Below are 19,976 nucleotides of genomic sequence, written 5' to 3'. Positions count from 1 at the left end.
AAGTATTTTGTGTGCACCCTCTGAAAGAAGGAAGTCCATATTGTTTGACTTTAAAATGATCCACACATCTACATTCTGATCTTCAGGTGTTTCTGCTGCAAAGATGTATATCTGTTGGAATGGGTATGGGCAGCATTGTTAATATACCTGTTTATGGTATTAGTGCTCATAGAATGAATTATTGACCTGTTCACAAATGAAAAAATAAATGTTTATAAGAAATATATTTCATCTGTTTATAGGCACATAGAATTTAAAGTGAGAACACACCAATCTGTTAGAGAGCTGTATAGTTCATTCTTTCAGTTCTGTTGACAACTGCAAATTGTTATGTTACTGTAACAAATTCTCATTTTATTGACTATAAAACAAGGTCATGCATTTTGGGGAGAAAAAATGTTGATATACATACACTGTGATAGGTTTTTTACAGTGCCTTTGTGGGAGCTTTAACTGGAAGATGTGATGAAGAAGTACTTAGCTTGTTGCTAAAGCTACCTGAAATCAACAAAACTTCTCTGGCAGTAGAAGAAATATGTTCTTTACCAGCACTGGACATGTATACCATGTTTGTACTGATTATACAGAATTTGAATTTACGTCATATCATTTACACGGTAAGATGGGGGAAAATAAATCATTCAGTTCTTACGCTTTTCTTTTGAAGGTGGTCTAAAGCATGCAGGGACACAAACGAATAATTCAGTTAATGAATGTAATGAAAGTTGTTGCTTCAGATGTTCTTTATCTGTGGAAGCAAGCACTGGCCACATGGTGCTTTTTGTCTTCGTTTAGCTCCACAAAACAAACGTAACAGTTGAATGGGAGTGGTAGATCCTACTGTATTCCATTTCTTGATTCCTCAGGAAAATTATCACTGATGAATTAATTATGAAAGTATTAGAGAAAACAGAAAGTCAGAGATGCAGTTTTATTAATCTTTTGCAGAATTTGCAGTTCATGGGATTAGTCACTTAATCTCTAAGTGTGAAACACTGATTTGACATCATTGAAACTGAAACCATCATAGGAACCCACATTACATGAATTGCAAACTTATTTCCTAGGAAGAAATCATAGCACCCTGGAACACATTTTATTTGTAATGGTAATCACACAGAATTCAGGTGGCTCCTTCAGGAAGAATGTATTATGCTTTTCCAGCTCTCAGGATAAGTCTTTCTATAAGGGCAAAAGCCACATATTTTATGTGACCTGAGACAGATGACTTTAACCTGATTCATAACCTCTCCGTGGTCCTTAACAATGCTTAATGCAACCAAATGATTGTGATGGCGACAGTGTCTGTTGGCATCCACTCAGTCTAATCCAACTGAAAATACCCTGCAGTTATTTACCCAGGTAGAAGAATCCTAGAAGACTGATGGTGGTGGCAGACAGTGTATGTATACTCCTGGAAAATAATGAGAATAATACAGTGCCAAAACTATAATAAAGGGGATGAAGAAGTCTGCAGCAAATCTGTTTTGTCTATATAATTATAGATAATCTGGAATCTAATGTAGGTTTTCAGTAAGGTGCTTCTACTTGTAAGAGCAAAATTATTAGATGGGATTTGTGGTAAATAGCAGTCGTTTATTTCATTTTTTTTGGGGTCATTATTAAGTACAAATAGCTGAAAGACAGCTATAGCAGAGTGAGGAAGAACATTTTGTTCAAAAGCCATAGATCCTGGATTATATTATGGGAGGAAGTGGACGAAAAAGAAGAAAAAACAGTGCTCTTTCAGATGGGCTTTTTTACTGAACCCTGCTGAAGCATAATGAATTCCTAGTACAGAATAAAAAATGCTATTAGCTCATCCTAAATTTTTGTGGAAGTTTTGGTAATGTTTTAATCAAATAAAAGTTTATTATGGTATATTTATGTTTTGAATGTGTGAAAGCAGGTGAAGCCTGAGAAGAAAATTAGGAACAGACATTATTATAGTAGGAAGTGTCTTAGTCAAACACAGGTGGATAAAATAAAGATAATCAGAGGAAGCAGCTGGAAGTATATAATGAGATTATATTGTTTTTATTATCATGCATAGTCAGGTAACTTGATAAATCAGTCTGCACTACCATAACATCTTAAATGGCCTATAAAAACAAGGGAGAGAGAGAAAATTCTTAATGTCAAAACACACATGGTGGCAAAAGCAAAAGGCCAGTTGAACTTTGGTCAAATAGAGTATGAAAAACACATAATTATTTTATGTAAAAAACATCATGTATGAGACATGAGAATGGAGGAATGGATTGTTAGCAAAGTGTGTTTTCTAATGTGATTCCTAAAGCAACTAAAGTGGTTACTAGATTTAATTTAAATTGCAAGTTATTTTAAAAATATTAAACTGTTGCGTTTAGCACCCTTAACCTGTTGAAGGAAAGGTTCTCATCTACATTGAATTCCAAAGGGGCAGAATGTTGCAGATGCTGTTAGCGTGAAGTTGGGTAGGACAGCTCTTCACCTTTGTATTTATATACATATTATTTTAATATACATTTTAATTACTCATATGTCATAGGCCAGTTCTAACATAAGAGAAATTTTCTTTATGTGAATTTGAGAGTGCTAGGGAGCTTTGTTAAACACGATTTGCAGGAGTGTTTTGTAATTAGTTTTAGAAACAGAATATTTTTGAGTGTTTCATTGAAGGTTAAAATTTCTTATTCTACTTTGAGTTTATTGCCATGATTTTTCCTTCTTTTCCAAGAATAAGATACCATCTGAGATGGGTGATGTACTAAGCACATTGCTGGATGTGGTCTCTAGTATCAGCTCCCTTCTCAATAAAGTCCAGCATGTCATGGAAAACCTTCCAGTGTTCCTCCAAGCAATTCAGAACATTGGTGTGCTTGACACATTGCAGCAGGTATGTGTATGATTTTCTTTGTGCAGACTTAATTCCCATTGTGAGGTGCTTTATTGGGGTTGTGTGCTAAGTAAGGAGAAACACAAGTAGAAATTCTATCTTAGAAAGTTAGAGAGAAGAGAGCCTATATACCTTGATCTCTTTCAAGCACGCTGGTAATTTTGAGACCACATCAATGAGTTGTTTGTAATACCTTTTTTTTTTTTTTTTTTGGTAACTTATGAGAGCATAGCCAAAGTTAATATAGTGTTAGGCTACTGATTAATAATATAGCATGTTTATCTGTGATTTGGAGAGAGACATACTTTTTTTTTTTTTTTTTAATGAATAAGCTATTTCTTTGTCTAGCAACTACTTAGTTTAATAAGAAATACCTTTGATTTTTAAGGAATAAGATGTGCAGTTCTTGGATCTGCCACAGAATTCTTGTTTTGTCCGTTTTAAAACTCTTGTGTCATAGCTCTGCTTGCTATTTAAAATTAAAGGTTGCCTGAAGTGAGATATTTCTTTTGTCCCTGCTATTAAGGATAGTTCCTGTGCACATCTGTACAACTAGCACAGTGATGTATTAGTATTGAACAAATCAGAAAAAAGATCTCTCCTTTTGAGGAGGTTCCAATTCCATAAGAAGACCCACTGACCTCTCTGGCATTACCTTATTACTACTATGTGTGGAAAACAGGGTTGAATCTGGTACTAAAATTGCACTAAACTCTAAAGATCCCTTAGTGGTAAACATTGCAAAATGGTTAGTGACTACCATACCTGATAAATAGCGCCTTAAATACTGTTTTTCCTAGTGATTTGAATGTTCTCATGAGCTACTAATCTGTATGACTAAGTCGCATATTGTAAAATGCTGTTTTGTGCATATTTGTTATATTTTTTTTAGCATCTGTTCTTTGGAGTAGCTCTTTGACTGCCAGATACTTGGTTTTCATCAGAGGCATGGTTTTCATCTTTTCTATTCTTCTTTAACTAGGTCTAATTATGTCAGATTTAAGATTTTCCTTCCAACAAAGGAAGTCTCCTTTACAGAGTGAAATCTCAGAACTTCCCAAAAGGTCACTGAAAAAAGTTTGCAAGGAATAAATCTAACAGCAGAGGGCCATCTGGTCTCAGTTTTAATCTTTGCTCTATGGCAACCCCTGTTATTCTGTAATATAGCACAGATTTAACCTCAGAATTTTTGTTCCTTTTTACATTTTTTTTGATTGCTTTCTGACACAATCTTTAACTCCTTAGCAATTTTTTTTTTATTAGAAATTGCTGTTTGTTTTTTGTCAACTAATTGTTTGTGGAGGATTAAAACACTCAGTGCCTATTTCTTTTGTTAATAAATTAACTATGTGATGTTTTCAAGGACCTTTCTGTCTCTAACTCTTGTGGACTAGTAAAAGTTGTTTATTTTTAAGTATCTTTTCTGTTTCAGGTTCAATTGCGTTTTTCTGCTTTCCAATAAATACCTTTAATTCCTGATTATTTTATTTCCTTCTTGTCTTTTCTATAGTGGCCTGACTTGTGCTACTAATTAAGTGTGTTGCTAAAATGCAGACACTACTTATAAACCTTTCTCCTTAAATATTTTCCTCAATTTCCAAGGAAGTTCCTTCTTCTGGATTTTTATTTTCTTGATGACCAAAAGCAAAGTGGTTCAGTGGCCTAGAAAGATTACCGAATAAAGCATGTAAAGCTTTTTAAAGTAAAAATATATGGACCTTAAACACAGAGTAAGACAGATTCTCTCCTTCTTTAACTGCTAATTAAAAAAATATCGTTTTAGTATGATTTAAGAAAACAAACAAACAAAAACCCCAAACAAACCAAAAAACAACAGTTATGTACATAGTTGTTTTATTTTGTCTCAAGAACAAAATGAAAAGTAAGAAATACTATTTGAATATTTGTAAAATGTGAGGTTGAACTGGTGTGTTGCATGTTGTAATAAAAGATGATGTAAAAACTCAATATTTACCACCCAGTAGTAATTGGAATACAGAGCTGCTTTCTGCTGTTACCTATATTGAGTGAATGGATAGTTCCCTTGAGGAAAAAACACTGCTGATTTCAATCATGATTTTAGCTTGTTTGCTTGCTGTTAGAAATTATTTGCTTATTTTCCAATGTGAAGTTTTGGCCTGTTTGTTACTCATGAATAGATAAGCCCAGGGCTGGAGGGGACTTGCTGAATTACTGAATGCTGTCACTTAATGAAAGGCAACCTCATTCTGTAATCCCCATGCTAAATTTAACAAGTTCTGTGTTAAAACTATCATTACTAGGAAGCCTCCTGGAGTCATAAATGTATAAAATTCTGAATTAAATTTATCTCTGGCTAGTACATTTGTTCTTGTATCAAAAATGTCTTGTAGCAATTATAACTTCTCTGACTTGTCCACATGTTTGTAGGAGGCTAGTTATAGTCCTTCCCTGTTTTCCTAGGTTAAACGGATTTCTTTTTGTGTTTGTTTTTGCTTTTTATTTATTTATTTTTCTTATAACAGTCTTGCTATTGTCTCAGACACCCACATCATCACATGCTGTGTTAAGGTCAATCTTGAATGCTGGCGATAAGAAATCTGTACAGTCTTTGAGGGCAAGTATGGCTGGTGACTCTTGTAGTTCTGATCATTCATGTCTATGGCTGCTAAAATGGCTTTCTTGATCTTGCATTCACCTTTTCCATAAGCTTCATACATTTATGTCTCTTATTTCATCAAGGATAAGTAACAAACCCAGGTAAACTTCATTTTATAATAGCAAATAATGATTTCAGCTGATAAATAATAATTTGCACTGGGTATCATATTTGGCTTCTCCTGAGTGCCTTCTGATTTTAGATTGTAGCAAATTTCAGTAATTCACTTCTCCTTTCAGGGCTAAAAACTCTTTACAATGGACTTAAGGTCAGTCTCAAGAAAACCATTAGTAACTTCTCTGTGATACAGTATTTTCTTTCTTTTTAACAGGATCCATGCAGTATCAAGACCATTCTTTACCTACTATATAGTTATTGAATGGATGCTAATCAATGTTTTCTATGATAAGAAGGTTTACTAGTTTCTAGAGTTTACCTAGATTAGAGATAGATCAAATCTTTTTCAGGAAATTCACCTGCCTTCCCAAATAAATGTATTGTGTTGGTCTGGAACAATACTTTGATAATGCATTAAATTCTACTCTTCACATACTATTTGCCTGTAACTCTTCTCCCCGTTAAAATGTATTGTGATACCTTGCCATATTAAACATCACCATTATTTCCTGAGGCATTGCGTCACTCATCATTGAGTATAGATGTGCTTCAAATGTTGACATTTAAATTTGATAAAATTTTAGTATAATAGAGACGTTGTTTTGCCTCTGCAGAATTAGGAATATCTATTTATCTGCATTGTTTCCTTTATCCTTTTGGTTTCATTGAAATTTGAATTATTTTAAATCTGCCTCTGCTTTTCCAGGAAAATGTCATTTTTTTTCTTTCATCTCTTCATGTAATAATCATGACTTTGTTTAAATCTGCTTTGCAATATGTAGTTTGGCTTGACTTTTGGGTTTACTTTATTGAATAGTTGTTATTTCTACCTCAGACAATTTTTTTTTTCTAGTAATATTCTTTCCACTGTCCAATTAGGTCAGAAGTCCCCATGCTATGCGTTTTTTGCACCCATTTGACAATCCAGTTCCAGATAGCCTTTTAATCTGCCAACCTTCATTTTCCATGAGTCTGTTGGCAAATGGCTTATTTTGTTTGTGGGAGGCTACTTGTCTGGATTTAAAAGCCTTGATTTTGCCTACTTTATTTAGTTTAAACTAGAAAAAGTGGATCAAAGATAATTTTTTATGAACAGGCATCCTATATAGTTCTCCTACTTTATCAAAGCAAACTTTTAGGAAACGTATCTTATGGAGTCAGTGGATATTTAGTTGAAAGACAGTAAGTAGATTTAGTCTGTTGGTGGCACTTCATTGCATAAATATTCATTATCTGAATTTCAAGTTATTTTGATTGGAACCAGAATTAATTAGTAAGTTTGTGCTCTTTGACTGAAATAAGCCACATTTACCCTTCTGGTACAAATAGTCACAAATAAGGATTCAAAACCACTCTTATTCAGCATTATGCATCAAGTTTGTTCCTCTAGTGAAGCCCATGCCATCACATAAATTCAAGAGCTAGACGATGACGTTATGAAATCCAGATACCACTTGTTTACTATGCTGTATGCTGAAAGTGTATGCCAGTTAGGTTCTGGTGGCAACCAACACTGAGTTTTGAATAATACTTGCTAGTAATAAAAAGTTTCTAATAGCATAACCTCTAAACTGTGATTTATTGCTTATGTAAAGTGCTGTACTGTTTTGAAAAATGACTCAAATAACAACAATGAAAAAAAAAAACATAGCCAGATTAACAACAAACCCACAACTTTTTTCAGTGAATCAAATGTCCATTTATTTCAGTGTTAAATGTTTTGTTGATGTATTAAAATCTTTTTCCTATTTGCCAGTTGTGCAGTCTTAAAATGATATCTGATAGTCCAGTTATGTTTTTCTTGACATGTATCTGCAACAGTAACGAATATCAGGTGTGCCAATATATCCTTCAGCTATACTTTTGCAGCAGGTTGCCTTGCAGTTGTATCCTCTTACAGCCATGCACCTGTGAAGCCTTCCATGAATTACCAGTTACAACTGAGCATGTAATTTGAAAAATGAAGTTGCACATTCTAGGAATATGATTAATGATGGTTCTTAAGCCATAAAAGTAGTCAGATTGCTGTCCTCAGTAGATGTATGCTAGTCATGAGCAAATGGCATTTGTAAAAGCTGGTATGACTCAAGATATGCAAACTAGAAGTACATTCAACAAGTTAAAAGATGTACTTGAAAACTGGGTTTTCATGGCATATGCACTTTTTTTTTTCATTTTAACAACTGTTTTCATTGCAAGCATTCATATCTAAATGATCATGGTTGTTTCTGCTTTGTGAGACAGGACTCATCTACCAGAAGAGCAGAAACTGAAACAGGGAATCTCTAGTACAGTTGTCCTGATATTTCCATTCCTTTTGTGCTTACCCAGTACACAGTATTTTTAAAAGTTAATGTAATAGGCTATACTACTGTCTTTCATTCAGTACCCTGGTAACTGCAATACCTCCCTGCCACCCCCAGGCAACAAAGATGATCAGGAGAACAGAAAAGAGCACAGCAGGCCCTCATTCTTGTAGGCAGTTTCAACAATTTAATTCTGTTGATCTCCTTGGATGCCATATTGAGAGAACACAAGGGCTACTCCCTGAAGCTACTAAAAACAACTTTGGTTCATCTGTATTTCTGTTTGTTCTAGTTCTTGCAAGGTGGGCAGTTCAGAAGTTCAGCTGCTGGATCCCTGGAGTCTGTAATCAAGGCAATCTGTAGAGAAGAATCTTCATTTTTCAGCAACGCAAACCTCTTCACTGACATGCCCAGAATCACGGGACTCTTGGAGGACAATATGGCAAAATATGGCATTCCTGAAGACTCGAGTGAGAAAATCTATTGATAACAAGTTGCTTATATACTTTCACAGTTTGCAAAAGTTTCTCCCTATTAAAGGGAAATGTTTATATACCATCTGACATCTCAACTGATACTATACCTGAACACAAGGAATGATCAATACAAATTTTATGGCTGAGAGAAAATAGTGATGAGACACAAATAGTTCTGGTTGTTTCCTATCCTTTCAAATAATGAATAAAAATATTCCTGTCTTAGAGACATATTTATTAGATTTTATATATATATTTTAAAAACACTTTGTATTAAAAATACGTCTTTGAGATATGAGATTGAAAATCTATTGCTGCATGCCTTCCTTCTGTGAACACAATGCTGTGGTGGTACTGTGCAGTAAAATAAGCAAACCCTCTGGATAATGAGTTTTTTAATAGTTGAAATGTCCATTCTTTACCAAGTGCTCAGAAAGTCTCTTCTCTCATATAATTTCACCTCTGCTCTCTTTCTTCAACATACTTTTGACTCAGCCTGGTTAATGTTAATATTTCAAATAACTTTGTTGGTGCTTCAGTGTCCCTGTGCTATTTCTGCAGTCTTAGCTGTACCAGCAGGCACTTTGAGTAAGGAGCCAGAGCTCTGCCTTAGCCTCGTTCACTTGCATGTGGGGAAAATCACAGCAAACTCAGATTAGCAAGTCTTCTGTGTCTTTTAGTATATTGCTGTTTTTGACTGGCCAGTTTGGAGCCTCTTAATTCTCTCCTGTCATTTAGCAACGGTTGTGCATAGCAATGAATGTTTCCTTGAAGAAAGTAAAAGTCTGGGCAAAGAACTGGTCATTCTAAATGATACATTTCTGACGATTATTTCTTTAATCTTTCGTGGGATTCTAAATGTTATTGGCTTAGTTTTCCATTAAATACAATAATATTTGTCTTCCTTAAGGAATTGTTAATGACATGAAATGACATATTTCTAAATCCACTCACAATGTATTTTTTTTTTTAAAGTAATGCACATGAGCTGGGCATAAAAATCTAAATGTTTCCCAGAGGCAACTCATTTCCTGTACTTGAGTGCTATGCAAGCACAGTGGGATATCTTGGGGGCTCTTCATTGGTATATGTTCTGAAGGATATACTGCCACCCTAATACACTAATAACCCAATCTGGTGTAGGAAGATATTTTTTAGTTAAGGAATGATGTTTATATTTTTCAAATCAGGAAGTTAGGTGTCATAGTCTAATGCCATTTTTCTTTCTTTCATTTTTTTTATTTAATCTAATCTAATTTAATTGTAGTTTTAATGAAAATAAGCAAATGAAGTCCGTATTTATGAAGGGTTATCTTTCTTTCATAAGTAGGTATAGAAAGGTATAGAACAACTGAGAGTCTAGGGTTAGTCTGGTTTCTTAAGGTGACTCTTTTCCTCAGCATTCATTTTGTGTGCAGAGGTTTTTTGTCCTTCCACTCTGTAATGCACTAATGCAGCACTTAGGACAAATGGAGTTCACAGATTGCTTTTCAGGAATGTGAAAAGCTCTTTAGATTGTTTTTTGCTTGTCTAACGGTTAGAGTTCTGCAACCTCAATGATATCTTAGACTGTGGTTAAACAATTTCTTTTCAGGGACCTGTAGTGATTGCTTAGTGATAGTTGATAATATCTGGCATGCTGCTGTGGCAGACCCTAAATTAAGACTCAAAATGGATTAAATAAATAAATAAAAGCCAACCTTACCTGTATTGACTTTCTTAATTGTGAGTTTGTCTTTATTTTTGCAGCTCCGTTTTGCTTGAAGCTTTATCAGGAGATTTTACAGTCTTCTAATGGGGCTTTGGTATGGACTTTCCTGAAACCTTTATTACATGGAAAGATACTGTACAATTCAAATATCAACATGATTGACCTGGTGATAGAGAAGGTGAGTATCAAAAGAAACACTATTTCTGTTTATTGATTTTTGTCTTTGTACTTCATTTTAAAGGTCCGTTTCTTTCAGGGTAGGTAAAAGCATCTGGATAATTGCCTCTGAGACAACTGGATCTATCCTATCCCTCAAGTTCTCACCTTTCTACTTCAAGCTTGATATTTCTCTTAACTTTTATTCTGTTTGTTACAGTGGTTTCACCTTGGAGTGAAAAGAATAATTTTGTTCAAAGTCACCTAAACCTTGTATAGAAAGATTAAAAAGAACACATTAGCAGAAGTGTAGCGTGAAACATGTTGTATCAGTGTGCAGAATATACATATTACAAGTAAGTTTTTGCCCTGAACATGTTTTTTAGGATAAGAACTCTATGGGGCAGCAAAGGAAACTTTGAGGAAGGGATGCCCTGGGAAGGAAAGCCTGTTTGGAGGGAGTTACTGAGCTGCATTAAAAAAAAGCTACAGTGTATCTTGGTTTCCTTTCTGATCATGTTTTAACACTAGTAGTATGAATACTGTTGGCTGAGCTGCCATATATATGTTAACATCGATGACTTGATATTAGTCAACAATTTTACTGTCTGGTATGGTAGGTACTCTGGTTTGAGCATAATTATCTACAAATACGTGTTATGATTATTATGTCATGATTAGCTTTGAAGCACTTATGTAAAAGAAGAAGTCATAAATCCTTGAAAGTACAGCTTAGAGTTCTATGCTAATTTTGCATTTATCTTGCAAATATATTATTTTTACCTCAGAATATTATTTATTGCAGGAATGACAATTTTGCTTAAAATCTAGAAAACAGCATTGCTCCTCTGTAAATGGTACACAGAAAGACTGTAGTAACTTTAAATATGATGGTAACTATTTCCTGTATAAATGGAGTACAGTGTGATGGTCTAACTTATGCTCTAAAAGGCGATAAAAACCTAAGCCAAATAGCACACACTAGAGAGCAGACACACGGTAACTTTATAGTTTCTGCTGTGAATCACAAGTAATGTTTCAACGATTTCATATTTTGCAGTCAAATAGCTTAATTTGAGCAACAGGCCACCTCTCTGGAGATGAGTATAATAGATTTAAAAATTTTAGTCATCTAAAAATGAAGCTGTTCTTGATTTTTATAGATGGAAATTCTATAAAGAATGAGTTGTGATAAATGACAAAAAAAATCCATATAAGGTTTCTTAAAAGTATTAGTAGAGTTCATAATGAAGTTAACTTTATATATATATATATATATATATATATTAATGCATTAATGCTCTGGAACTATACAAAGATTCTGGCAGATGTTTCTACCTCAATGTCCATTAATATTCTCAGGATCCCCAAAGTTCCATCAGCTTGTTCAGGAATCTGTATAATCTCCTTTCTCTTACCCCCTGTTCTTTAGACCTAATAAACAATTACAGATGTGTGCCTGTTTATATTATAAATACAAAACTACTAGGAAAGTTTCTTCAACATTTTTTATATTTATTTTATTACACAAGCCTATCAGTTATTTCTCCAACAGAAACAGATTTCAAATGCAAGATAATGGCCCAGGTATCTTAAACACAGCTGCTAAAAGCTGACCCTTTAACCCTTACACAATCCTACTGAAATTGGAATAGAAGTTCTAATTTACTTTAGACAATGTGACCACGTGGTAGCTGTCTACTACAAACAGACAAACAAGCAGAGGATTAAAACTGAAAGGGATGTTAACGTTTGTATAAGATATATTCTGTAAGCTTTTCACATAAATTGTTTTGTTTCAAGACTATGCAACTAAACATTCTTTGATAAATTGTGAAATTGGTGGCTTTACCTTCTGAGAAGTCAGCAGTTTGGATGCGTAGAATAACTGTGACCATCATAGATGCATGCTGCAGTGCTGACTTAGAGCAACCACGTTCAGTGGCAACTGGCATCCAGGAATTTGAATACAATGTGTGATGTCTTTGATCCTCATTTTCACAGTTGAACTTTTTGCCAGTGATGAGCTGATTTGTGATCCAGTTCTTTGTAACTGGTACAGTTGGAATATGTACATTAAAGAAACAAGACAATTCAGAAATAAAATTCTAGTTTACTTTGCCTTTCTGGCTTTGCATAAGCACACCTGACTTGTCAGTCTGTTAAAAGATGTCATTATAAAGGCAGTTAAGTATGCTCAAAAGAACATTTTTATTTATGCTTGCATCAGGAAGGCACTTAAATGTATTCAGTCCCGAAAGGGCCGTAGTTGATATTCAAAGCTAATTTTTATCAAAGGTAATATCCAGCCTAAATGTTACACAGAATATTTATTTTAATGGATCTTCATTGATCAGAAGGAAGAGAACTTGAAGGGAAATTGTATTAAATATCAAACTCTAACTATTCATTAGAATATAAACTTGTAGGAGTCACTTTACCAAGTTAGATTGTGTTCATCCTGCCCTGAGTCCTGACTCCTACTGTAGCCAGTAAAGCCTGTATAGGGACTTGCTGAAGAGCACATGAAAAAGTGATACTCCCCCTAAATACTGTCCCAGCTTCCAAAGACTTGTAGGTCAGAATTTCCTCCAAGACTTTACTGCTATAATTTGTCCACTTTGGTTTTGAGCTCGTGTAAACTCTGCATCCACCCTTTGTGTGCTGAAGTGTTCTGCATCATCTACCTCTTACTTATTTGCTTGTTCTGTAACTTCTCCAGAGAGATGAGGCACAACTTCTCTTTAAAAAATAAGTATTTTATATCTCCCAACTATATTTACTTCTATTCTCTATTTCTACTGTTATCCTTTATTGTAATTTCTATTTATTTATTATAACAAATTTAAAATTTGTTTAGTAGAGATTTCAAAATCATTAGTCTGTGTAGTCCCCTAGTTCCCCTGGCATCTTTTTTAAGAATAACATTGAATTTGTTATTCTTCAGTTCCCTGATATCAAGGGCAATTTTAATCAGGAAGTTATGCTACAGTAAGTACTTCAACTGTTTCATCCTTGAACTCTTTTAGAATTCTTGGCTGGATGTTATCTGGTCCTGGAAACTACTTATTGTTCATTTTGTTAATTTACATGACTGTTTTTTTTTTCTTCAAAGTGTATTTATTTTTTATTTATTTTTTAACTGCTGCTTCAATTCGAGACAGATTTTCTAAAGTGTAATCTATGTAGAAAGATTTGACAGGGTAACATTCCAAAGGCCTACCATGTTGGATGAGGAAGCAAAAAGTTAAACTTCCAAAACTTGAAGTTAATTTTTCTCATATTTTGTTTTCTCATTTGGATGTAACTTCATCTTTTAAAAGGATGTTTTCTAATACCTTTCTGCTGTGTAGTCCATATGCATGCATACATAGGCATGTAAATGGTCTTTCTCAATTCTTTGTTTTAATAAACAGTATGTATTTGTTCAGTTTTCCACTATTTTGCCATTAATCAGTCTCTTTATCCCTTGCATAAAACTGACCCCTTCAACTGCTGCTTTGAATTTATTTCAAATAAGCTTCTGCATCATATGAAATCATTCTTTTTCAAAAATCCATGCTGCTGCAGTAGACTTTTTGGATTGTATTGTTTGTATAAGGAGGTTGAATACAATCACATTATAGCTACTGCAGATCTTTGAAGTGACTTCAAGAAATAAAAATCCTTTGTGCTGTTCAGAATCAAGTCAAGAAACACCACGATCTGAACTCTTCTGAGCTCCCTGGCGAGATGCTTGATCTAACAGTTTATAATGGATTAAAATTCAATCTCCTCATGTTGCAGTGTGACCTGATGTTCCTGCTCTGTGCTGGGGAAACAGAAATCTCCCATTCTGGCTCTTTGCTACCCTTGCAGCCTTTCTGGTTTCCCACAGCTTGTCACCATCGAGCCTGGACAGTGGGTTACATGATCCTGATGTTAAGGTCTGGGTTTTCAGTCCATGAGGTTTCTGTGTTGCTTGTTAAGAGAAAAACTTGTTTAGCTGATTTGATGCCAAACTTCAGTTTAACATTTAGGATCAGTCTCCCTCGGAAAGTGAAATATGCAATCTCATATAAGTTAAATGAGTAGATTCCTTCAGGACAATGAGACTGTCTGCAAGACTGTCTTTGGGGGGTTTCTGTGCTACAAATGGGAAGAGAGAAATACCACAAAGTGTTTTTCTGTATTTTCTGGTACTTAAGTATTCATCTCTGGGAGAGAAGGAGAGATGAGAGCTAGGAGTGGGATTTTGCAAAAGACACTTAAAATACTATGGCAAAAAACATGTACTTTTAATAGGAATTATTGCAAAAAGTGTGATCCCAAATTGCAGTTTACAACTCATTGGAGAAACTCTTTGCTGGGAAATGTCATGATCTCTACCATAATAACAAAGCTAGATTGTAATGGAGAGACCTAGTTCTTAAATGCTCTTGTGTGACTGATAATACCAATTGAAACAAAAACATACTGCAACACTTTCTCATATTGAGTACATTTATGATCTGTTAAAACAGTCTGGAAAAAATTGATGGTTATTTGCTGGTGGCTAAGAAAAAATTACAGCTTCTGTTTGACAGGGCCACAGAATATTTTGCTACACTCAGGTCTTCCTCTCTAACACTATTTTGAAATAGAGTATGTTTGGTCAGTTGTCTTTATTTTCCAGAGTGTTTCCAACTTTAAAATTTTTTTGATGTTCATGTTAGAAAAAAAGATCCACGTGGTCTGTAGAGTCTTTCTTTTAAGTATGTCCTAACTGTATTTTTCTTGCATTCTGAAGCACCTCTATGATATTCTGCATGAAAGAGACATTATAAAATAAATAGGTCTTTATGATCCTTCACATAAGAAACATAAACAAAAGGCATCCTGTAACGTGATTTGTTTGGTATTCAGAGACTGCAACAAATGCTTTTCATTTCTAAAACAGAAAAAGAAAACATGGATACCCTTACAATTTACTATCAAATGAAATGGAAAGGAGTTGTAGATCTGAAGTTCTTCCTGTTTCTTATAGTTTGCTATGCACAGTTTTTTTCATTTGTCTCCATGTCTTCTTTTTGCTAGGCTAATTTCACTTTTGGTTTTGTGGAACACTTGAAGACTTATTCTCAGACATGGCTTAGGATGTCTGAAGTTTTTAAAAATCGTGGAAATGTCCTCATGGTCTCACGGCTGCAGGTTGGTGAACTGTGGGGTGGTTTCCTATTTTCCAATTAATTGATCTAGTCAGAATTTCTATACATGTAAAGCTGCCCATCTGTCTGGCTGTGGGTTTAAAAAGAGTTGAAAAAAAGAGAGATTAGCTTTAGGTTATGAGCCTACAGTATTATACTGACCAACTTGTGAGCTGAAAATACTTAAAAGGAATGTTACATCACTATCCAGTACTACCAGGCAGTAGGGGAAATAAAACAAGTGCAAGCTTTATGCACTTCTCTAAAACAAATGTAGGATTGGAGGAAATAATACCTTCTGGAACTTGTGTGTTTATCATTTGCTTTTTCTGACACTGTATGCAACTGATAAAAAACTGATGTGGGAAATAGTGACTGAAATAAATAAAAACAAAATGAAGATCAACTTGTAATTAGGCTTTTCCCCATTCTACTTTTTTTTTTTTTTTTTAATGTACCAGTAAAAGGACATGTTTTCCTTGTGAAGACATGAAAGGCTGTTATGATTGGGCTGCCCTGGCAGCCAGGAGGGCTGGCCGTACCCTGGCTCTGCTCTGTGCTGCTGCGGCCTCAACTCAAGTACTGTGGGCAGTTTTGGGTGCAACAGTATAAAAAGGACATAATGTTACTAGAAAGTGTCCAAACAAGGTCTGCAAAGATGGTGAAGGGTCTAGAGGGTAAGACGTAGAAGGAAGGACTGAGGTAACCTGGTTTGTGGTTTGTTTATCCCAGAGCAGAGCAGACTGAGGAGAGGCCTCATGGCGGCCTGCAGCTCCCTCACGAGCGGAGCGGAGGGGCAGGCGCTGAGCTCTGCTCTCTGGGGACAGCGACAGGACCCGAGGGAACGGCATGGAGCTGGGACAGGGGAGGGTCAGGCTGGGGGTTAGGGAAAGGTTCTGCACCCAGAGGGTGGTCGGGCACTTGGACAGGCTCCCCAGGGCAGTGGTCACAGCACCGAGCCTGCTGGAGTTCAAGAAGTGTTTGGACAACACTCTCAGCCCCATGGTCTGATTTTGGGGTAGTCCTGTGTGGAGCCAGGAGTTGGACTCGAAGATTCTTGTGGATCCCTTCCAACTCAGGTTATTCTGTGATTCTATAAGCAGAATCCTGTCATGGCTTACACATACCGGTTGAACGGTTACTCTAAGTTCAAGTAGGGAATGTTACTAGTATACAGGCATGAGACTTGCAGATGCCAGGATGCTCTTGTAGTGCTAATACATTTTTTTCCCCTTAGAACATGACAAATGAGATAACGAATCAAAACCAATATAAAACGAATTCCCAACTGCTAGTTTTTAATGATGTTTATTTTGCTACTGCCAGTGCTAATAGTTCAATGCCCCAAAAGTCTTGCAGGAAAAGAAAATGAGTTTCCGTCCCAGGAGAGTTGCAAAAATATTAGAATGGACTCACAGTTAAAATATTTGGAGTAAAGGAGGACAGTGAATTATAGCAATGGGGAGTATATGTGCTATTGTTTATTTTAAATGTGTGGAGTTAACCTATGAAAAGTGGAAGACTGAAGACATGGAGAAGTTAAGCAATTTCTCCAGTGTTATGCAGAAAATCTTTATACGGGGGTTAAACATGGATGCATACATATATTTTGTATTTCTTTAGCAAAGACAAACATGACATAACATCTAAAACTTTTTATTTTAGGAAGCACTTCAAAACAATTTTGTAAAGCACTTTGTAGAAAATAACCTGGATGTTGACATGGAAAAGCTCTTTCAAAAAATGCAAGTATATGGTACGTGAAAGTGCATGTACTGATTACCCTTATTAAATTTTAACTTAAACTTAGAACTATGCTGTTAGTTGTCAATATTTTACCTAATTAGATGAAACAAATATACCAGATTTTATCTTCTATTGGTGAGTTAGTCTCCTGTATTTCTAAATGTCTGTGTGTGTGTGTGTGTGTGGATAATTTTCATTACATAATATTGAAACACTGGAAAAATCTGGTAATGCATTAGAGGTAGCAAACTGTCATGGGAGAGTTAAAAACACAGGAGCTATATTTAAAGGGAGGGAGAGAAGAAGTAATCCTGGTAGCTACAGTTCCCTTATATAGCAGTAAATTTTTTAATAATTTTGAGGGGAATCTATATGCTTTAAATAGAAATAAATGGAAAATCAGATTGGGTACGTTGTATGTGTAACCAATACATGCAAAAGCTGTCCGTATCTCTTCTTTTAGTGAGAAATAGTTCCCTGTCATCTCCCAGAGCCCCAGCAAAGCACGAGATATGGTTACTACCAGAGGGCAACCAGGGCAGGCTTAGGTCAGTAGAGAGTAACTAGGGTCAGACTCAGCCCTGGGATGGCCAAGCAGGACCATGGGGATGGTGGCCATGTCAAAATGTCACCCTGCAGGCGGAGATATGGGCGTAGATGAGCACGTCCATAGTCAGGCCACTATGAGGCTGACCAGCAGTGTCCCCATGGTCACCACCATCCTTGGCTGCACCATTTCAGCTCTGGTGCTGAGTTTCTGGCAGCCAGACCTCCAGGTTACTTAAATTTGATAACTAAACTGTAACAATCTGATAAAGGAAAAAACATTCAATGTGTCCTGCTGTCAGTAAGTAGGTCCATTCTAAAGAAAACGGTTACTGACAGCATTAGAAGGAATTGTCCATACCAAGGCAGAGTCTAATGTTATTTAAGAACAGTTTATGATCATGAGGACTACAGAGAGAGAACGAAAGAGATGTAGCATAAAATGTAATAACAGTGTGACATCGTGCGCTACGGGAGCTAGGTGCTTCTCAGGAGATGATAGTGGTAGGGAGGATAGATCTGTGTAGTTTGTTGTCAGTGAGCAGTAGGATAACTATAAGCCAGATACTAATTTGTTCCAGCCATTTGTTGGGGGAGGGCTGAGATGCCTCCATAAAGTGTCTGTGTGGCCCTTGTTGTTGGGGGAAAAAAAAAGGGGGGGGGCTTTACAGCAATATGGATTGCTAATTCTGCTCTACAGTTAAAGAATTAAGTCTGAATCTGAAAAACAAAACTAAGAAAATATTATGTACCTGAAGTGCAATTTTTATTGGACTTTGTTACCTGTTTCTAAGCAGGAAATCAACAAAAGCCATTTAAGCTCCTGAGAGCTTATACTCAGTCTTCAATTGTACTACTGCCCTGAGCTAATGCCATCATGGTTGGTGTGAACTGAAGTTCTTGGCTTTTATTTTGCATGCACAGGGTACCCAATGTAATTGAAACTGATGGCCTTGGTTTGAAGGCTTTGTTTTTGAAGGCTAGTACTAGCTGCATGAACTTTCACTAAAAACAAACAAACAACCAAAAAAACATGGCAAGCAGTGTCCTGAATTTAATCCAGAAATTAAGAGCTCTGGGTACAGTATCCTCCGTAGGATGAGCAACTCAAACTTCTATCTGCCATCTCACAGAAATATTACCTTAACCCCTGAGCATTTGGCTAGTATGGGTCAAGCACAGTTCACCCATCATGGTGAAAAAGGACCAGAATACAACTAAAATAAAAACAGAATCATGTAATCAGAAAGATATAGGCAGGGGAAACAGAGCAAGTCTCTTAACCTACAAGACCTGCTGGAAATATAGCTGTCTCAGTGCATTAGTTGATCAATAGATGTATTTTGCTCATACAGACCTAGCACAGGGAATTATATGACAGATTGTGGGCAAACTGTTTCATTAGGAAGAAACCAAGATCTTTAGAGTCATCAGGTACATCTTCACTGTTGCAGAGAACTTCATCACAGAAATCCATGCATGTGTTTCTGAAACTATAGCTTTTTAGCAGTTAGGAACATTTGACTGTAATAAATGGTTAATAATCTTGGATTGTGAATGCAGGAAATCATTTAAGTAGAAGAGTTTATGAAACTAGAATTTCTTTAATGCAATACAATTGATAAAAGTATCATATAAAAAGTGAAAAATCAATACAGGCTATAGATGATGATAGCATTTATGCCTTTCTTAAGTTGATGTTGGTACAGAGTGCCATAGCATTCTTCTGTATTTATACTTTGATTACATTTCTTCTTATAGATTCACTTTAGCATTTGGCTTTTTGAAAAATGACCGTGCTATCTTATTTTTACAGTTTTTTTCTTTGTATATGCTTTTTTTTTCATTTTTAGTCTAGAATCATAAACAGCTGTTATTGTAAACCTCCTTTTTTATGCTTTTTTTTTTTAAACTTTGTTAGTCTTATACTGCATCCATTTTTTTTAGTACTGTAATTATCTTGCTTGGATCCAATTAAACTCTTAAATGTATCCACGTATGTTATTAGTTTTACCACTCATGATATGTTTATTTCCATCCAAAGATCTAGTTTTCTAAAATCACCTAATCTGTGTGATTATGTATTTTGTCTTTCAATGAAAACAAATATTCCCTTGGCTTTACAGCTATGCTCACATTAAGCTGTTGTCTAATTATGCTCAAATCCAAGGTGTTTGTGTTTGTGTCTTTTTAACTTCACTGTGATGCTACATTTTCTTCACCCTGCAACTCCTGTT

At 35.5% G+C, this 19,976-nt stretch overlaps 1 protein-coding gene across 1 annotated transcript in view; it reads left to right on the top strand.

Annotated features, from left to right (window-relative positions):
- ABCA13 (ATP binding cassette subfamily A member 13) overlaps positions 1-19,976 on the top strand; it is a 181,285-nt gene that overhangs the window by 31,891 nt on the left and 129,418 nt on the right. The window contains exons 18-23 of the mRNA XM_083822790.1: positions 423-617; positions 2,720-2,878; positions 8,232-8,409; positions 10,165-10,304; positions 15,338-15,451; positions 17,113-17,203. Of these exons, the coding sequence (XP_083678916.1) occupies positions 423-617; positions 2,720-2,878; positions 8,232-8,409; positions 10,165-10,304; positions 15,338-15,451; positions 17,113-17,203 (877 nt within the window). The remainder of the gene's footprint in view (positions 1-422; positions 618-2,719; positions 2,879-8,231; positions 8,410-10,164; positions 10,305-15,337; positions 15,452-17,112; positions 17,204-19,976) is intronic.

The sequence above is a fragment of the Anser anser genome (assembly GCF_964211835.1).
Source record: "Anser anser genome assembly, chromosome: 2".
Lineage (NCBI taxonomy): Eukaryota > Metazoa > Chordata > Aves > Anseriformes > Anatidae > Anser > Anser anser.
This window is presented reverse-complemented; position numbering and strand designations above follow the sequence as displayed.